This window comes from Erinaceus europaeus, chromosome 9 (genome assembly GCF_950295315.1).
Source record: "Erinaceus europaeus chromosome 9, mEriEur2.1, whole genome shotgun sequence".
Lineage (NCBI taxonomy): Eukaryota > Metazoa > Chordata > Mammalia > Eulipotyphla > Erinaceidae > Erinaceus > Erinaceus europaeus.
The window spans coordinates 30,162,617-30,179,462 of NC_080170.1; the positions used below are offsets into that span (position 1 = coordinate 30,162,617).

Consider the following 16,846-nt stretch of genomic DNA (forward strand, 5'->3'; position numbering starts at 1 on the left):
TCATTTTTTTTTAATTTAAGAAAAAATTAATTAACAAAACCATAGGGTGGGAGGGGTACAACTCCACACAATTTCCACCACCCAATCTCCATATCCCACCCCCTCCCCGATAGCTTTCCCATTCTCTATCCCTCTGGGAGCATGGACCCAGGGTCATTGTGGGTTGCAGAAGGTAGAAGGTCTGGCTTCTGTAATTGCTTCCCCGCTGAACATGGACATTGACTGGTCGGTCCATACTCCCAGTCTGCTTCTCTCTTTTCCTAGTAGGGTGGGTCTCTGGGGAAATGGAGCTCCAGGACACTTGGTGTGGTCTTCAGTCCAGGGAACCCTGGCTGGCATCCTGATGACATCTGGAACCTGGTGACTGAAAAGAGAGTTAACATACGAAGCCAAACAAATTGTTGAGCAATCATGGACCCAAAGCTTGGAATAGTGGAGAGGAAGTGTTAGGGGGGTACTCACTGCAAACTCTAGTGTACTTCTGCTTTCAGGTATATATTTTGCAGTAGTTTATGGATACGTGTGAACATATGCTCTCTCTCACAGAACCTGGTCTATATCTAGGTTTTGGGACTTTGTTAGAACGTGAACCACCTGGGATGGAATTAGAGTACACTATGAAAGGAAAGGTCTCACCCGAGTAATGAAGCTGAAGGGTTGTCATTCCACACGTGAAGTCTCTGGACACAGTCTGAAGTGAAGCATGTTGAGGTGGCAATCGTTGCATTGGTTAAGTTGTGATTGGCAGATGCAATCAGACAAGAAACTAATCACCAAAATATATAAAGAGCTCAGCAAACTTAGCACCCAAAAAAGCAAATGACCCCATCCAAAAATGGGCAGAGGATATGAACAAAACATTCACTACAGAGGAGATCCAAAAGGCTAACAAACATATGAAAAACTGCTCTAAGTCACTGATTGTCAGAGAAATGCAAGTTAAGACAACACTAAGATACCACCTCACTCCTGTAAGAATGGCATACATCAAAAAGGACAGCAACAACAAATGCTGGAGAGGTTGTGGGGACAGAAGAACCCTTTTACATTGCTGGTGGGAATGTAAATTGGTACAGTCTCTGTGGAGAGCAGTCTGGAAAACTCTCAGAAGGCTAGACATGGACCTTCCATATGATCCAGTAATTCCTCTCCTGAGGTTATACCCCAAGGACTCCATAACACCCAACCAAAAAGAGGTGTGTACTCCTATGTTCATAGCAGCACAATTCATAATAGCTAAAACCTGGAAGCAACCCAGGTGCCCAACAACAGATGAGTGGCTGAGAAAGCTGTGGTATATATACACAATGGAATACTATGCAGCTATCAAGAACAATGAACCCACCTTCTCTGACCCATCTTGGACAGAGCTAGAAGGAATTATGTTAAGTGAGCTAAGTCAGAAAGATAAAGATGAGTATGGGATGATCCCACTCATCAACAGAAGTTGAGTAAGAAGATCTGAAAGGGAAACTAAAAGCAGGACCTGCGCGGGCACCAAAGTAAAAACCCTGTGGTGAGGGGTAGACATGCAGCTTCCTGGGCCAGTGGGGGGTGGGAGTGGGTGGGAGAGATGGGTCACAGTCTTTTGGTGGTGGGAATGGTGTTTATTTACACTCCTAGTAAAGTGTTGTCATATAAATCACTAGTTAATTAATATGAGAGGGGAAAAATTAATTGTATGTCTTGAAGTTTTTCAAAACATAAACTGAGAATCTTTTTAATATATAGGCTGTGTAATTGATATGCAGACTCCCTCAAAAGCCTTGACCAAGTAGATCAGAAGCAACCAATAGCACAGCTATATACAAGATATTGGGTACTGTACAGCAAACCCTAACAAAAGGACTTTTCAAAGTTAACCCAATTACCAATTAATGTGATGATAACATTAACTATCGATTGTCTTTTTGAACCCTAAGACAGCAGGAACCTCGCATCTCCACTATAGAGCCTCTACTTCCCCCAGTCCTGGAACCCTTGGATAGGGCCCACTTTCCCGTATGCCTCTCCTAATCCATATCAAATAATATTGCACCTAAAGGTCATTTTTAACATAAAGAAACTCAGGTCTGCATTAACAGACCTTTATGTGGTATCATGGGAGATCTGTGGTGTGGTCCTCAGCTACTGTGTCTGAAGTCAGGCTCTAGGGTGGGAACCTAAATGCCATACTTTTTTTTTTTTATTTCTTTATTGCGGAATTAATGTTTTACATTTGACAGTAAATACAATAGTTTGTACATGCATAACATTTACCAGTTTTCCATATAACAGTACAACCCCCACTAGGTCCTCTGTCATCCTTCTTGGACCTGTATTCTCTCCCCCCCCAAAATGCCATACTTCTTTATTGATTCAATTTCTAATTCTTTCTTGATACCTATTACATTTTGAACTCTAATCTCTTTCTTCTCTCTCTCTCTCTCTCCACTAGACATATCATTGGGGCTCAGTATCTGCATGATAAGTTCAGCACCACCAGTGGCTATTTTTCTTTTAATAGAAGGTGTGACAGGAAGACAGAGAAGGAAAGTCACCTGCAGCCCCGCTCCACCACTCTCTAGGCTTCCCTCTATAGGTAGAATCCAGGGGCTTGAGCCTGGATCCTCATGCATGATATTGTGTGTTCTCTATCTCGCCCCTGTTATTTCGTTTCTTATATAATTTTCTTAGTGTTTTCCCTCATTTAAAAAAATTCTTATGGACCTGTGCTTTTGAGCATCTCTCTGGCTTTTTGTTTGTTTTATCACAGCACTGTTCAGTTTGTGGATTATGATAGTACTGAGGATTGAACCTGGAACCTTTGGTGTACCAGCTATAAAAGTCTTTGCACAATCATTATGTTAACTCCCTATCCCTGGCATGTTTTATTGTATGAATATTGTATTACTCATTTTTCCTCTTCTTTTTTCTTTTTAAAAAATATTTATTTATTTATTCCCTTTTGTTGCCCTTGTTATTTTATTGTTGTAGTTATTATTGTTCTTGTTATTGATGTCGTTGTTGTTGGATAGGACAGAGAGAAATGGAGAGAGAAGGGGAAGGCAGAAGGGGGGAGGAAAAGATAGACTCCTGCAGACCTGCTTTATAGCTTGTGAAGCAACTCTCCTGCAGATGGGGAGCCAGGGGCTTGAACTGGGATCCTTAGGCAGTTTTTTGTGCTTTGCAACACCTGCATTTAACCTGCTGCATTACCGCCAGACTCCCCCTTTTTCCTCTTCTAACAATTACTTTGTCTGTTTTTCCCTTGGGAGCTTTGCTCTTGCATGGTTCTACTTCTTCTTGCTGACTTTTTTCTTTCTTTTAATATCAGACATAAAAAGACAGAGAGGGAAAATGACACCAAGAGGAAAGACACCACAGCAGTGCTCCAATGCTCCTAAAGCTTACCCTGTGTATAGTAAGTACTCCTATGTGATGCCAGGAACTCAAATCCCAGTCCGCATGCATGGTAAAGTGTACACTTTGCTAGATAATCTAACAGACTGCTTTAAAAAAAAAGTTTTAAACTTGGAAATGATATGCGTGTAAAAAATATTGTATTTACTGTCAAATGTGTAAAACATTAATTCCCCAATAAGGAAAAAAAAGTTTAAAAATATCATGTGATAAAAATGTCTCTCCAACTTTGTTCTTCAGAAATCCAGTTCCTCTCCAGAGAATTCAATGTTAATAGTTATTTTTGTACTGAACATGGACTTATATTTCCTTGTATTTCCTAAAACAATACAATATCACAACTATTTACATAGCATTTACCTTTCATTGGGCATTTAAGGTGATTTAAAGTGTACCAGAGGATATGGGTAGATCCTATGCAAATACTAAGTTATTTTAATACATTGACTCAATCAGGTGCGCCATCACCTGGCCCCTAAGTCATTTTATATAAGGACCTAAACATTGTGAAGCTGGTGTAGAAAGAGGTAGTCTGGAACCAACCTTGTGTGGATACTAAGGGACAATAGTATGTATGACACTTTAAATGTTCATCCCCTCTGATTCAGCAAGTCTATGTCTAAGAAGTCATTCTACTAGTAGGGTAAGTGAACAAACATGTCTATTAAAGGTTGTAAACTTTATTACAGCAAAGAATACAGATATATGTATCCATTAGTGGGAGAATGACTAACTAAATCATGGCTTTCTATCCAAGAGAATATTCTTTGGCCAGCACAAAGTATGAAGTAAATGATAAGGAGCAATATACCTTATATATTAAGAGAAAAAGGCTTCAGAAGAGTATGTATATATTTACATTTAGGTATAACGTTATGTATAATATAAGTTAAATATGTGGTCTGGGAGGTGGTGCAATGGATAAAGCATTGGACTCTCAAGCATGAGATCTTGAGTTCGATTCCTGGCAGCACATGTACCAGAGTGATGTCTGGTTCTTTCTCTCTCTCCTATATTTCTCATCAATAAATAAATAAAATGTTTTTAAAAAAAGAAAATAAGTTAAATATTATATATGTAATACAGTATAGTTTTTTTTTCTTCATTGAAGAAAAGCATACCAAAAACAATTGTAGATGGTCAGGAAGTAGACTATTATACACTCCATTCACTATGTCACATTATATAACTTGCAAGGCTGAGTCCAAAATGAAAATGAAAACTTAACTTCAGGTTGGAAGATAGCTCACACAGTAGGGCACACACTCTGGCATGTGCAAAATCCTAGGTCCAGGTCTTGACATCACCTGGGAGCATTAGGAAAGCTCCAGGATGGGAAGCAGTATCCTGGTGACACTGTGTCTTTCCATTTGAAATAAAAAGAAAGAAAAACTGACATGGAAGTGGTAGGATTGCACAAGTGTGAGGTCCCAGAGTCACAGAGGAAGGAGAAGTTAGAAAAGAAAGGAGAATTTCAAAATGGTGACAGTAAATCATTAAGTCAGGCATGGGATCCTGTTAAGTGCAAAGTCCTATGTAGAATCTATAAGGTGACATATCTATGAAGCTGGCTTTGGCTGTAGACTACACTATACACTTAGTATGTATTACATAACACATTACTACACATTACACTGTAACATGTATGCTAAAATAGTTACTGTACTAAGAGCAAATGGACAAGTGAGTTAAAATAATACATTTTTTTTCTACCTCATCTCCCACCACCACCCCCAACTTCTTTGCCATTTTGACTACTGTAACAAAGGTAATACCTATGGATCAAAACAGTACATGTTTAAATTCTTTCAAACAACACATGGAGATGTTGCGAACAACTGAAAATGTTATCTGTGGATTACTTTGCACAATATAAAAATGCTTCCAAGAGGACTGCAAAAATTTCAGTGAGGAGGCAGATGTGCAGCTCTCATAATATTTCTACAACAAATTTAATTACTTTTTTTTTTTTTTTGTCTCCAGGGTTATTGCTGGGGCTCGGTGCCTGCACTATGAGTCCCCTGCTCCTGGAAGCTATTTTTTCCCTTTTGTTGCCCTTGTTGTTCATCGTTATTTTTATTGCTGTCGTTGTTGTTGGATATGACAGAAATGGAGAGAGGAGGGGAAGATAGAGAGGGGGAGAAAAAGATAAGACACCTGCAGACCTGCTTCACCACCTGTGAAGCGACCCCCCTTCAGGTGGGGAGCCAGGGGCTCGAACCGCAATCCTTAAGCCAGTCCTTGCGCTTTGTGCCATGTCCGCTTAACCTGCTGCGCTACTGCCTGGCCCCCAATTTAATTACTTTTAAAGAGATTCTATAATAATGACTACCTATAAAGATACAAAGTGAGTATTCCCCCCCTTCTCCACATGGCAAGTAGAAGTATAAGTAAAAATAAAAACAAAAATATATAAACAGATTCCTTGCTCTAGAAATAAAATAGGGGGGCGGCAGGCAGTAGCGCACTGGGTTAAGCACAAGCACAAGGACAGGCGTGATGATCCTGGTTTGGCCTGGCCCCCGCCTGCAGGGGAGCGTCACTACTGCAAGCGGTGAAGCAGGTCTGCAGGTATCTTTCTCTCCCGCTCAGTCTTCCCTTCCTCTCCCATTTTCTCTGTCCTATCCAGCAATAACAATAACAATAAGAGCAACAATAATAGTGAGAAAAAGATAGCCAGGAGCAGTGTATTCTTAGTGCAGGCTCTGAGCCCCAGTAATAACCCTGCAGGCTAAAAAGAAAGAGACAAAGCGAGAAAGAAATGAAGAAACAGAGGAAATTAAACAGGTTACCTATATCACTGGGTATTGATAGTTTTCTGCAGTTCTAAATAATACTGTGATATTGCTGAATAGTTTAATAGTAGTTTTACCAGTCATTAGTTGATTTGATCTGTCTACAAGTTAACTATTTCCTCAGATTATTCTATTTATAAGTATAACTAAGAGCCTGGGAAGTCTAATTTGGTAACTTCTAACCACAAAGTGTATATTCACCAGTTATTCTTCTTGATTCCCAGATATGACAAAAAAACAAACAAAACAAAAACATGCTGGTGGAAAACAAACACATATTCCAGCTTTTCGACTTAATTTTCTCTGAAAAATTAAGTCGAAACCACTGTGCAGTGTTACCTCAATTAAATTATTCCTTGAGGGAATCAACATTTATAATGAACTTCATATCATAGTTCATATTTAAGATCGGGACTCAAGTTACATTCAATCTTCAGTGTGCGTTATTTCCCGGGATTGCTTCTGCTTACTTAGTGTTGCTTAAAGTATACAAAGGATAGAGAAAAGTATACAACGGGCTTAAAGTTGTCACTTTCATCTGGAACGTTTTTTCTCGCCTTCCTTTGACCTTAGTTGCTGCTCTTGCTCTCCCCTGGACACTTGTGGTTCTTCTAGTTGGTAATCCAATACATTTTAAAACCATTTCCTCCTCCCTTGTTCTGAAATATCTGAGTAGCTTCTTTTGTAGTTCCAGGGATTCCTGCTTCTCAGAACAATCCCGGTAGAGCTTTATCTCCTTGGGATCAATTTCCTCCAACCAGCACGGTATCGCATTACTTTGCCCAGTCGTCATTCCCCGCCTTCAGAAGTGAGTACTTTGTGGCCAAGTAGCTTCTTTCACTTTTTAAGATGAAATACTCTGGAGGTGGTATCATCACGGGGCTGTCAGCACTTCCCAGGGTCCCATCTGTCCTAGGGACTAGGTCAGAGGGAATGAATCAGCTTGGGCTAATTCTCCTTCTCCGCCCACCGAACTGTGTACCCCTCCCTCCCCCCATTGACAATCTTGTCCCTGGCCCAACCCAGACCTCAGGAATCGGATTAGGAAAGTGGGCCTTCTGACCCATAGCAGGCCGAGGGCAGCTCCACCTTCGGCGGAGCAGAGGAAGGTACACAAGGGTAAAAAGTCTGTCCTTTAGCTCGGTTTAGAGCCTAAGCCTCACACGTAGGCGGCGGCCCAGAAAACCGGAACAGACCCACATTTCCGGGCTTCCCCACGCGCCTTGCCCTCTCTCACTAACTTCCTAGCTCCGCGGGCTCTTCGTCTATGTTCTCCAGGCCCAGCCCTCCACTGTTCCCTCCCTTTCCATTCAGCCGTCCTCTCCCAGGTTCTCTCTCCCCTCCACCCTCCCGGGCCCCGTCATCTTCCCGGCTTTTCCCCTTACGCTCCGCCTCCGGTCTCCTCCCCTTCTATCCTCCAAGGCCTTCGCTCCCCTTCCCCCCTTTTCTCCTCCCTACCCCGCCTTCCGGCCCCGCCCCTTCCTCCCAGCATCGCTCGCTTCCCCGCTTCGTTCGCTCTTTCGCCCTCGCTCTCCATCGTCCTCGCTGATTGGCCAAACGCACCGGAGCCCGAGTGGCCAATCGGCGAGCAGGGTTGGCGGCGGTGGGCGTGGCGCGGCGCCGGGCCCCAGAGTGAGGCTACCTCCCCGGACCGGAGCACATTCCGCCACCGCCGTTGCCGCCGCCCGGCCCGCGGGCTTTTGGTTGAAGCCGCCGTCTTGCCGGGTCAGGGCGGGGCGCGGTCGGAGAGGGGCAGCGCAACGAGGGCGGCGATAGAAAGAGGAGGAGCGGCGGCTAGCAGCGCGGGCGGCGGCCCGGTTCCGGGATTGTCGGCGCGGCGCGTTGGTTGGGGCGGATCCCGGGCCCGGGCAGGGAGGGAGTCGCCGGCCCGGCCATGGCGGACAACGAGAAGCTGGACAACCAACGGCTCAAGAATTTCAAGAACAAAGGCCGCGACTTGGAGGTAAACCCGGCTGCCGGTGGGACTGGGGCAGCTGGGCTGGGCGCTCTCTGCCGGGACGCTTACGTGCGGGACTGGGGGGCCCCGGCCAGACGCCTCGACGGGGCCGGGAAGTTGTGTGGCGGGGCTGGCGGCGCGAGGCCGAGCGAGGGAACCCGGGCGAGTGTGGGGCTGGCTACCAGGGGCCCGGGAGCGAGCGCGGGCGCGGCCAGCACTGCCTCCGGGGCCGCCCCGCAGGTGCTGGGAGCGCGCCCCCTGGCCCGGCCGCGGGGCTCGGGGCACGCTCGCCTGGCTTGTCGGCTCGGCAGACTAGGGCGGCGGGAGGCGGGGACACTGTGATGACCGAGCGGCGCTGGGAACTTCGGCGTGGCCCCGGCGTCCGCCCTGTGCGGCACTTTCTCTGATCTTCTCGACTCCGCTCGCCCTGCCTTGCCGGTCTCTAAACTGCAGGAGTCAACTTCTCCGCTGATTATATATAGCCCCGACGGGGAAGGCCCTCCTGGTGATACTCCCAGTGCCTGCCAGGGGCCTGTGTTTTACTCTGCATCTAGCTGGTTGGAGATGGGGCACGTGGTGTGCTTTCTGCCAGGTAGAAGAAACCCCTCTTTCAACTTGTTCACGCATCTTTTTCGCCCTTTTCAGCGACCACACTCTGCGCTCTTTTATACACAAAGTCCACGGAGATATATACAAAACTATCATCCTCTGATCTACTGTATCCTTTCCTCCACCTGCTAGTTTCATCCCCCAATGGGGGCCTTTGGAACAACATCATGACCTTTTATTGTAAAACTGTGGCAAAAAAAAAAGGTCTTCCTTGTGTCTTCCTTGCAGCCTGCTCCTTCCCATCTGGCTACGTAAGATGTGTGTGATTGAATACACATGCTACGGAGATTATATATATATATATATATTTACTTATAGAAGACTTATTCCTTTAGTTTTGTTTAGGTAAATGGGTTTTTAAAATTCCATTCTGCATCTGAATCGAAAGGTTAGCTTTAAGGAGAAAGTGATCAAGTCGTACTTTTTAAAATGTGCTTCTACTTTTTTATATATATACTAAGAGCTTCAAATTCACATTACCAATTTCTGAACTTCCGGTGGACTGAGTTTATTTGTGGGTTTTCCACAAAGCCATCCACTCGCTGAGGTCTTTGAACTTTTTTGGTAAGTTTAATATAGTTTGCAGAACTATAAGTTGGGGACCATCGCTGTTAATTTTGTGATTGTTTTAAGGTTTATATCAAATGCACTAATTTTATCCTGGTAATCTCACCCCTTTTAAGGAGGAAATTAACATCATTGATAATTCACATGCCATAGAAATCACTATTTTAATTGTACAAGGATGCTTTCAGTGAGTTTACCTACTTGTGTTGCAATTTAATGGAAAGAATTACTGTGAATAAATATTTAGAATGAGAAATAGTCATGAATTTCAAAGCTTGAAAGTTTATTATAAATACCATACAGTTACAGTGGGGGGGGGGTGACCAGATGCTTGACAAATCCTACTGATTGTCTTGTCTTTTTTTTTTTTTTTTTTTTTTTTAAATCAGAGCACTGCTCAGCTCTGACTTCTGATGGTGTGGGGAATTGAACCTGGGACACTGGAGCCAGGCATGAGTCTCTTTGCATAACTATATTATAGCTTTGCTATTTACACCCACCCCCCCTTTTTTTTTTAATGTATTGGGGGAGGGCATCAGGTGGCTTTGGTTATTGGTGGTGCCAGGGATCAAATCAGAGAGCTCTTGCTTATAAGTTCTGTGTACTACCACTGTCCATTTTTCTGTCCCTCTGCATTTTTAACAGGGTCATTGCTAAGTAATTCACTTACCTTATAGTTCACCTATTTAAAAGTGATTTGTTGTGTTTTCACAGTTGTACAACCATTCCAACACTAAGTCTTAGAACATTTTCTTCACCACCCCCACCTCCACCCCCAAATAGAAACCTCATATTCATTAGCATTTACTCTCCCTTTCCCAGTTAGTATCTCTTTAGACTTGCCTCTTACGGACATCTCATATAATGGAATTATTCAGTATGTGATCTTTTGAACTGGCTTCTTTCAGGTAGCATGTTTTCCAGGATTCACTCATGTCAGTACTACATTTTTTTTTTTTGATGAGTCAATAGCATCCCAGTGTGTGTATATTAAATACCATATTTTGTCCATTTAACAGTAGATGGACATTTTCATTGTTTACACATTTTCATTATTAATGCATAATGCTGCTATGAACATTCATACACACATTTTTGTGAAGGTTTATTTTTTTAATTCTCTGGTTATATACTGGTCATATGGTAGCTTTATGAGTAACCTTTTGTGGGATTGCAAAACTTGTCTCCTGAAGTGATTAATTTTTAAATTGCTGTATCTCCTTACATTGTATCTCCTTATTACATTAATAAAATAAGATTAAGAGCTGGGACTGTATCAGTGTAATGTTATAAGGGCTTTTAAAAAATAACTAAAAATATAAATTGAGCATATATTTATTTATTTTAGAAATTAGGGGTTGAGTGGTGGCACATCTGGTTGAGTGCACATGTTAGGCTAGCACAAGGACCCAGGTTCAAGCCCCCAGTCCCCACCTGCAAGAGGGAAGCTTTGCGAACGGTGAAGCAGGGCTGCAGGTGGCTCTCTCCCTCTCTATTCCCCCTCCCCTCTCAATTTCTGGCTGTCTCTATCCAACAAATAAAAATCTTAAAGAAATTATATGTGCATCCTCTGGGACTTTGATAACCATTTTGTATGTGAGGAATAGTCTCAGTTTTACACTTGGGGAAAATGTGACATGACTCTAGTGGGAAGTCATGCTTTGTCCTCAGTGATGACTTTACTTCAGGTCACATGTGTCGATAATGAAATAGAAGCATCTTGGGCTGATGAAGTAGCTCACTTGGGTCCACTGCTTTGCCTCCTGCGAGCCCAGCCCCCACTGCATTGAAGGAAGCTTGTGGTCTCACTATCAGAAAGAAAGAGGAAATCAAAGCAGCTTTTTTTTTTTTTTTTGAGACTATTCGATGACCACTTTTGTGTATTTAATGGTTACCTCCATATTTATGTCTGTCCCTCAGAATACTTCTGCCTGTTTCCAGATATGATTTCTCTGATGATACAACTAAACATTCTGATAAAACACTGCTTTTAATTTGTGTCTTATAATGACAGCTGTTCCATTGGGAGGTCTTTGGAAACAATTAGGGACTAGTGTGGTCTACTAGATTTTTTTTACTAATTACAGTATTACCAAAATGTAATTACTGTGAAGAATGTAAATTCTTATGTACATATTCAGAATTTGCTTTGTGTTTTACATTTATTTATAGCCTATGTAAAACTGGTGACTAACTTACAAACTGCACAGGTATATAAAATCGTGTTTAGAGTGATATGATTGTAGGTTTTTCAGTTTGGTGTAACATTGTATTTGATTCTAAATAAGAGTACAAAGTTCTAGAGTATCTTTTAATATGACTTCCAACTTTGTGATTTTAGGAAAAGAATCAGCTTTTTCACCTGTTAAAGTTAGAGGTATTTGACATCTGCTTGATGAGTGTTGAGTTTATTATGTAAATAGCAGAGTGCCTGGTAATTCTCTTGAGCATTTTACGACCACCAGCTTTTTGTGGTATAGGTAAGGGATTCAGTATGATTCCATATAATTGATTCTCCCTTCTTTGTATTTGGCTCTTGTCTTTTCTTGTGTGGACATATAACAAGTTAAATATAAAGATACATCATTTGGGGGAAGTTTGGGTTCAGGGAATTACTGATTGCTCTGAAGTCATAATTTCTAAGTATTATAATTGAAACTCAGCTTTCAGTTGATCCTCATTCCTATATTCCTTTTTTTTTTTAAATTTTTTTATTCCAGGGTTATCGCTGGGGCTGGCACTATGAATCCACTGCTCCTGGCAACTTCTCTCCCCCCCACCCCCCATTTTATTGGATAGGGAGAGAAAGATAGACAGCTGCAGACCTGCTTCACTGCTTGTGAAGTGACCTCCCTGCAGGTGGGAAGTCGGGGGCTGGAACTGGGATCCTTGCTTAGGTCCTTCGTACTATGTCCTCTTAACCCAGTGTGCCGCCACCCAGCCCCAATTCCTATATTCCTTTCTATCACTTTGGCTCCTTCAAAAAATAGTCTTGCTAACTTAAAGGATAAAAGCATCACAGAAGGCATGTGTCAGTTTCCATCTAAAATAATTTGCAGAAACTGCCAGGTGATTTTCTAGATTTGACTTCTTTTTACACAGTGTACTAGAGGGGTCACCGTGATTAGTCTGAGAATAGTAACCATAGAGAGAGGACCAAACATTGATCAAACTTCAAATAAAAACGTTGTTAGAAATAAGTAGTTTGGGAGTATGGATTGACCTGCCAATGCCCATGTTCAGCGGGGCAGCAATTATAGAATCCAGACCTTCCACCTTCTGCACCCCACAATGATCCTGAGTCCATACTCCTAGGGGGATAAAAAAAAAATAAGAAAGCTGTCAGGGGAGGGGATGGGGTACAGACTTAATGGTGGTGGGAATTGTACTGCTCTTATCTTATGGTCTTGTCAATATTTCCATTTTATAAATAAAAATTATAAAAAGGAGAAAGAAATAAGTAGCTTTAAAGGGGCCAGGTGGTGGTGCACCTGGTTGAGCACCTATGTTACAGTGCCCAAAGACCCAGGTTTGAGCCTCTGGTTAGCACCTGCAAGGGGAAAGCTTTGCTAGTGGTGAAGCAGTGTTGCAGGTATCTCTCTGTATCTCTCCTCTGTCACCCCTTTCCCTCTCAATTTCTGGTTGTCTCTATCCAGTAAGTAAATAAAGATAGTTTGTGTGTGTGTGTAGTTTTAAAAGAAGCAGGGAAGGAGGTACTTCTCTTTTTGTTGCCTTCCTGGCAAACTTGCATAGTTACCAGAGTATGCTGGTTCAAATAAAGCATAACTTATGTTAGAAAAACAGTATCATTTAAAAATACAACCTTAATAAAAACGTACCCTAGAAATAAAAGAACAAATGACAACTTGTTATTTTCCACACAACAAAGTATGAAGTCAGCTTGGGTTTTAAAAAAAGAAATAGTTGCTTGGTTGGCAAGAGTTTAATTGATTAGCTGTTTTATTGTTTAGGATGACCTTGATCTGTTAAACTGTACAGAGTGAAAAGCATTGTTAAGGTATTGAGTCTTGTTAACTTTTAGAGATGACCTCTCTCATCATGAATCTTGGAACATATTTACTGTACTTAAAATAACTACTGTCTAATTTTTCATAAAGTAGTCCAAGCATGTGACAATATGAAATAACCAGTAGAAATATAATTACAAAAACAAGTAATTATTTTTGTGATTCCTGCCAGCTTTCCTGGTTTGTAGTATAACTTTGCTTCATTGATAACATCCCAAGAGATATTAAGGTGTCTGTTTTTCACAGTCCCTTGTGTGTCAAAAAAGAGTTGTAGAAATGATATATTACAGCTTTTTTTAAAGAATGAGACTATTTTGGGGGGGGAATACATAGGTAGTTTTTAAAGTTTGGCCCCTGGTGCCTCATAATAGTGATTGGAATTACTTAAAATACATTTTATTTCATGAAAGAAAGACCAGAGCACCATTGTACTCCACTCTAAGTTCTTAAAATATTTTTAGGGGAGTCGGGCGGTAGCACAGCGGACGTGGTACAAAGGACTGGCCCCTGGCTCCCCATCTGCAGGGGAGTCGTTTCACAAGAGGTGAAGCAGGTCTACAGGTGTCTTAGCTTTCTCTCCCCCACTCTGTCTTCCCCTCCTCTCTCCATTTCTCTCTGTCCTATCCAACAACGACGACATCAACAACAACAATAACTACAACAATAAAATAACATAGGGCAACAAAAGGGAATAAATATTTAAAATAGATATTTTTAAATGTTTTCTAGAGCAGGAGTCTTCTACTTTGAATGATGAAATAAGAGCATGTCTTCAAGTCTGATCATGAATATATTTTTTATATACTGACTTAGTTTGGGAACAGATACCTATTATTTAGCCAACTTTTAGCACCTAGTATTTATGGTTTTAATTGTACTCATTTTGTTCAATCAGGTAAGAAGGAATTACTCATTATATAGAAGAAAAAACTTCCCAGCTATGTGACCTAAAAGCATCACAATTCAAAGGAATGGCTTTTAACACAGATGTACTCAAGTAAAATCTAAACTTTTATACATGTCATGTTACTTCCCTTAAACTTCTTGGCCTTAGTAATATATTTCTCAGGTGGGGGTAAATAGCATAATGGTTATGCAAAGAGACTTTCATGCCTGAGGCTCCAAAGTCCCAGGTTCAGTTCCTCCCCCCCCCCCCCCCCACCACCACCACCATAGGCCAGAGCTGAGCAGTGCTCTGGTGTTTCTCTGTGTCTTGATCTCTCTTGTATCTCTCAAAAAAAAAAAAAAAAGATTAAAAAAACAATATATTTCTCAAATATAATGAAAAGCTTATGTGTGAAAACATCTAGCATAGTTCATAGGGTATAATAGATAGCCACTGTTTCCTTTTACCCCGGGAAGATTTTTGGAAATGTTCATTACTTGTAGTCTTTAGAGAGCCTGATTGATTTATTATGCTTCCCATTTAGATTCAGTAAAACAACAGGACTGAGGGTGGCCCCCCTTTTTTACTGTACAGTATTTATACCAACACCTACTAAATAAGGACTGTGTGACACGTACTTATTGTCACCTTAAATTCAGTAGTTTTCAAAACTTTGAGAATCAGGACTTGTTTTCACTATTGAAATTTAAGGATCCTTAGAGAGGTTTCTTTAGTCTTTGGCTAAGAGATCTGGATGCTCATATCAGTTGATATTTCTGAATTCAATGTTTTGTGACAGTGTTTCAATTGAAGTATTTGAAGAATATCTTAACTTCACAGGCAATTGAAATTTCAAGTGTCTTAATAGTCTAGTTGATGTGGACTTTAAATCAATTAGTTTTAACTGTTTTATTAAAATCCATTTATCAGGTGCCAATAAAATGAAATTATTGGGAATAATAATAAAGTAGATTTGACTTTGTAAATTCTCTGGGGGAAAAATCTGTTTATGGGGCGGGCCTTTGGCCACACTTCGCAAGTCTGTTTTCCCTGGTATAATGACATATTGTTTGCAGTTCCTTTGTGCAGCTGCCCCATAATCCAGATCATGTCACACGAATCTAGGAAGACTTCTTTTTCCTTTCACTTAGTACTCAAATGAAAGCCTACTTTCTCTTGCATGCTTCAACAATTTAACAACATTTCTGTTTTCTAACTTTGTTCCCTTCCCTGTCCTGTCCTGTCCTGTCCTGTCCTGTCCTGTCCTGTCTTCCCACCAGAGCAGTGCTCAGCTGTGGTTTATGGTGTTGTTTCTGAGGAATTGAAGCTGGGGCCATGGATGTCTATTTATATAATCATTGTGCTATCTCACCAGCCCTTGACTTCATTTCTTTCTTAACAGAGCACTTATCAGCTCAGATTTATGGTGATGCTGCAGATTGAACCTGGGACCTTTGGTACCTCACACATGAGAGTCTTTTTGCATAAACATTATACTGTCCTCCCCAGCGTGACTTCATTTCTTGAATCTTGTGGATTATTCGTACATACTTAACGTAGACTTTGTGACTATTATCCCACCAGATTATAAATTTAACCAGAGAGTAGCTCTAGTTCACATTATTTAGTACCCATTGTGATATAAAAATGTAAGGTGTAGAAATTTTCTGGAAATAACAGATTTGATTCTTTTAAATGATGAACATTCTTTTAAATGATGAACATTCTTCTGTTAGAGTCGGGCGGTAGCACAGTGGGTTAAGTGCAGGTTGTGCCAAGCGCAAGGACCAGCATAAGAATCCAACCCCCAGTTCCCACCTGCAGGGGAGTTGCTTCACAGGTGGTGAAGCAGGTCTGCAGATGTCTCTCTTTCTCTCCCCTCTCTCTGTCTTCCCCTCCTCTCTCCATTTCTCTCTGTCCTATCCAACAATGACAACAATAACTACAACAATAAAACAAGGGCAACAAAAGGAAATAAATATTAAAAAAGAAAAAACTTGATTAGTTGTCACTTAACCAAAGTTTAATTTACATTAAGTCAAGTGTAATTGCCAATAATGTATTTTGATAACTGAAAGTTTCTTAAATTGTAATGAATAAAAGTAAATTCTAAGATGATAGGGTATTTTACAATTTGGGTACAGGCACGTCTCTTTTATGTCCAAAATCATCATATTCTGTCTTGGTGGGGTTTTTTTGTTTGTTTGTTTTTGTTTTTGTTTTAAATCAGGTCACCACGTAGCTACTTAACTTTAACTTATTGGTGGTATCAGGAATTGAACCTGTTACCTTTGGTATGACAGCAACTATACTATCTGGCCCTCAGTTAACTCTGTTTTTAGTGCTTTATTTATTAACCATGAAAGAGAGACAGACAGACAGACAGGAACAGACTGTCACTCTAGCAGATGATGGAGCTCCATACCTCATGCATTAAAGTCCAACACTGTAGCCACTGCACCACCTCCCAGGCTGCTGGTTGACTGGTTTTCAATCAAAACTGTAGTTACCCAGTATGTACTCTTAGTATTTGTTTTCATATAACTTGCCTTTGTGGTTCCCTAAAGTAGATCTGGCATACATTCATTTAGTTATAGTAGTT

General features: G+C 41.3%; 1 protein-coding gene across 1 annotated transcript in view; it reads left to right on the forward strand.

The window, feature by feature from the left end:
- Positions 1-7,807: 7,807 nt before the first annotated feature.
- KPNA4 (karyopherin subunit alpha 4) overlaps positions 7,808-16,846 on the forward strand; it is a 48,807-nt gene continuing 39,768 nt past the window's right edge. Inside the window, exon 1 of the mRNA XM_007524062.3 lies at positions 7,808-8,160. Within this exon, the coding sequence (XP_007524124.1) occupies positions 8,092-8,160 (69 nt within the window). The 5' untranslated portion in view covers positions 7,808-8,091. The remainder of the gene's footprint in view (positions 8,161-16,846) is intronic.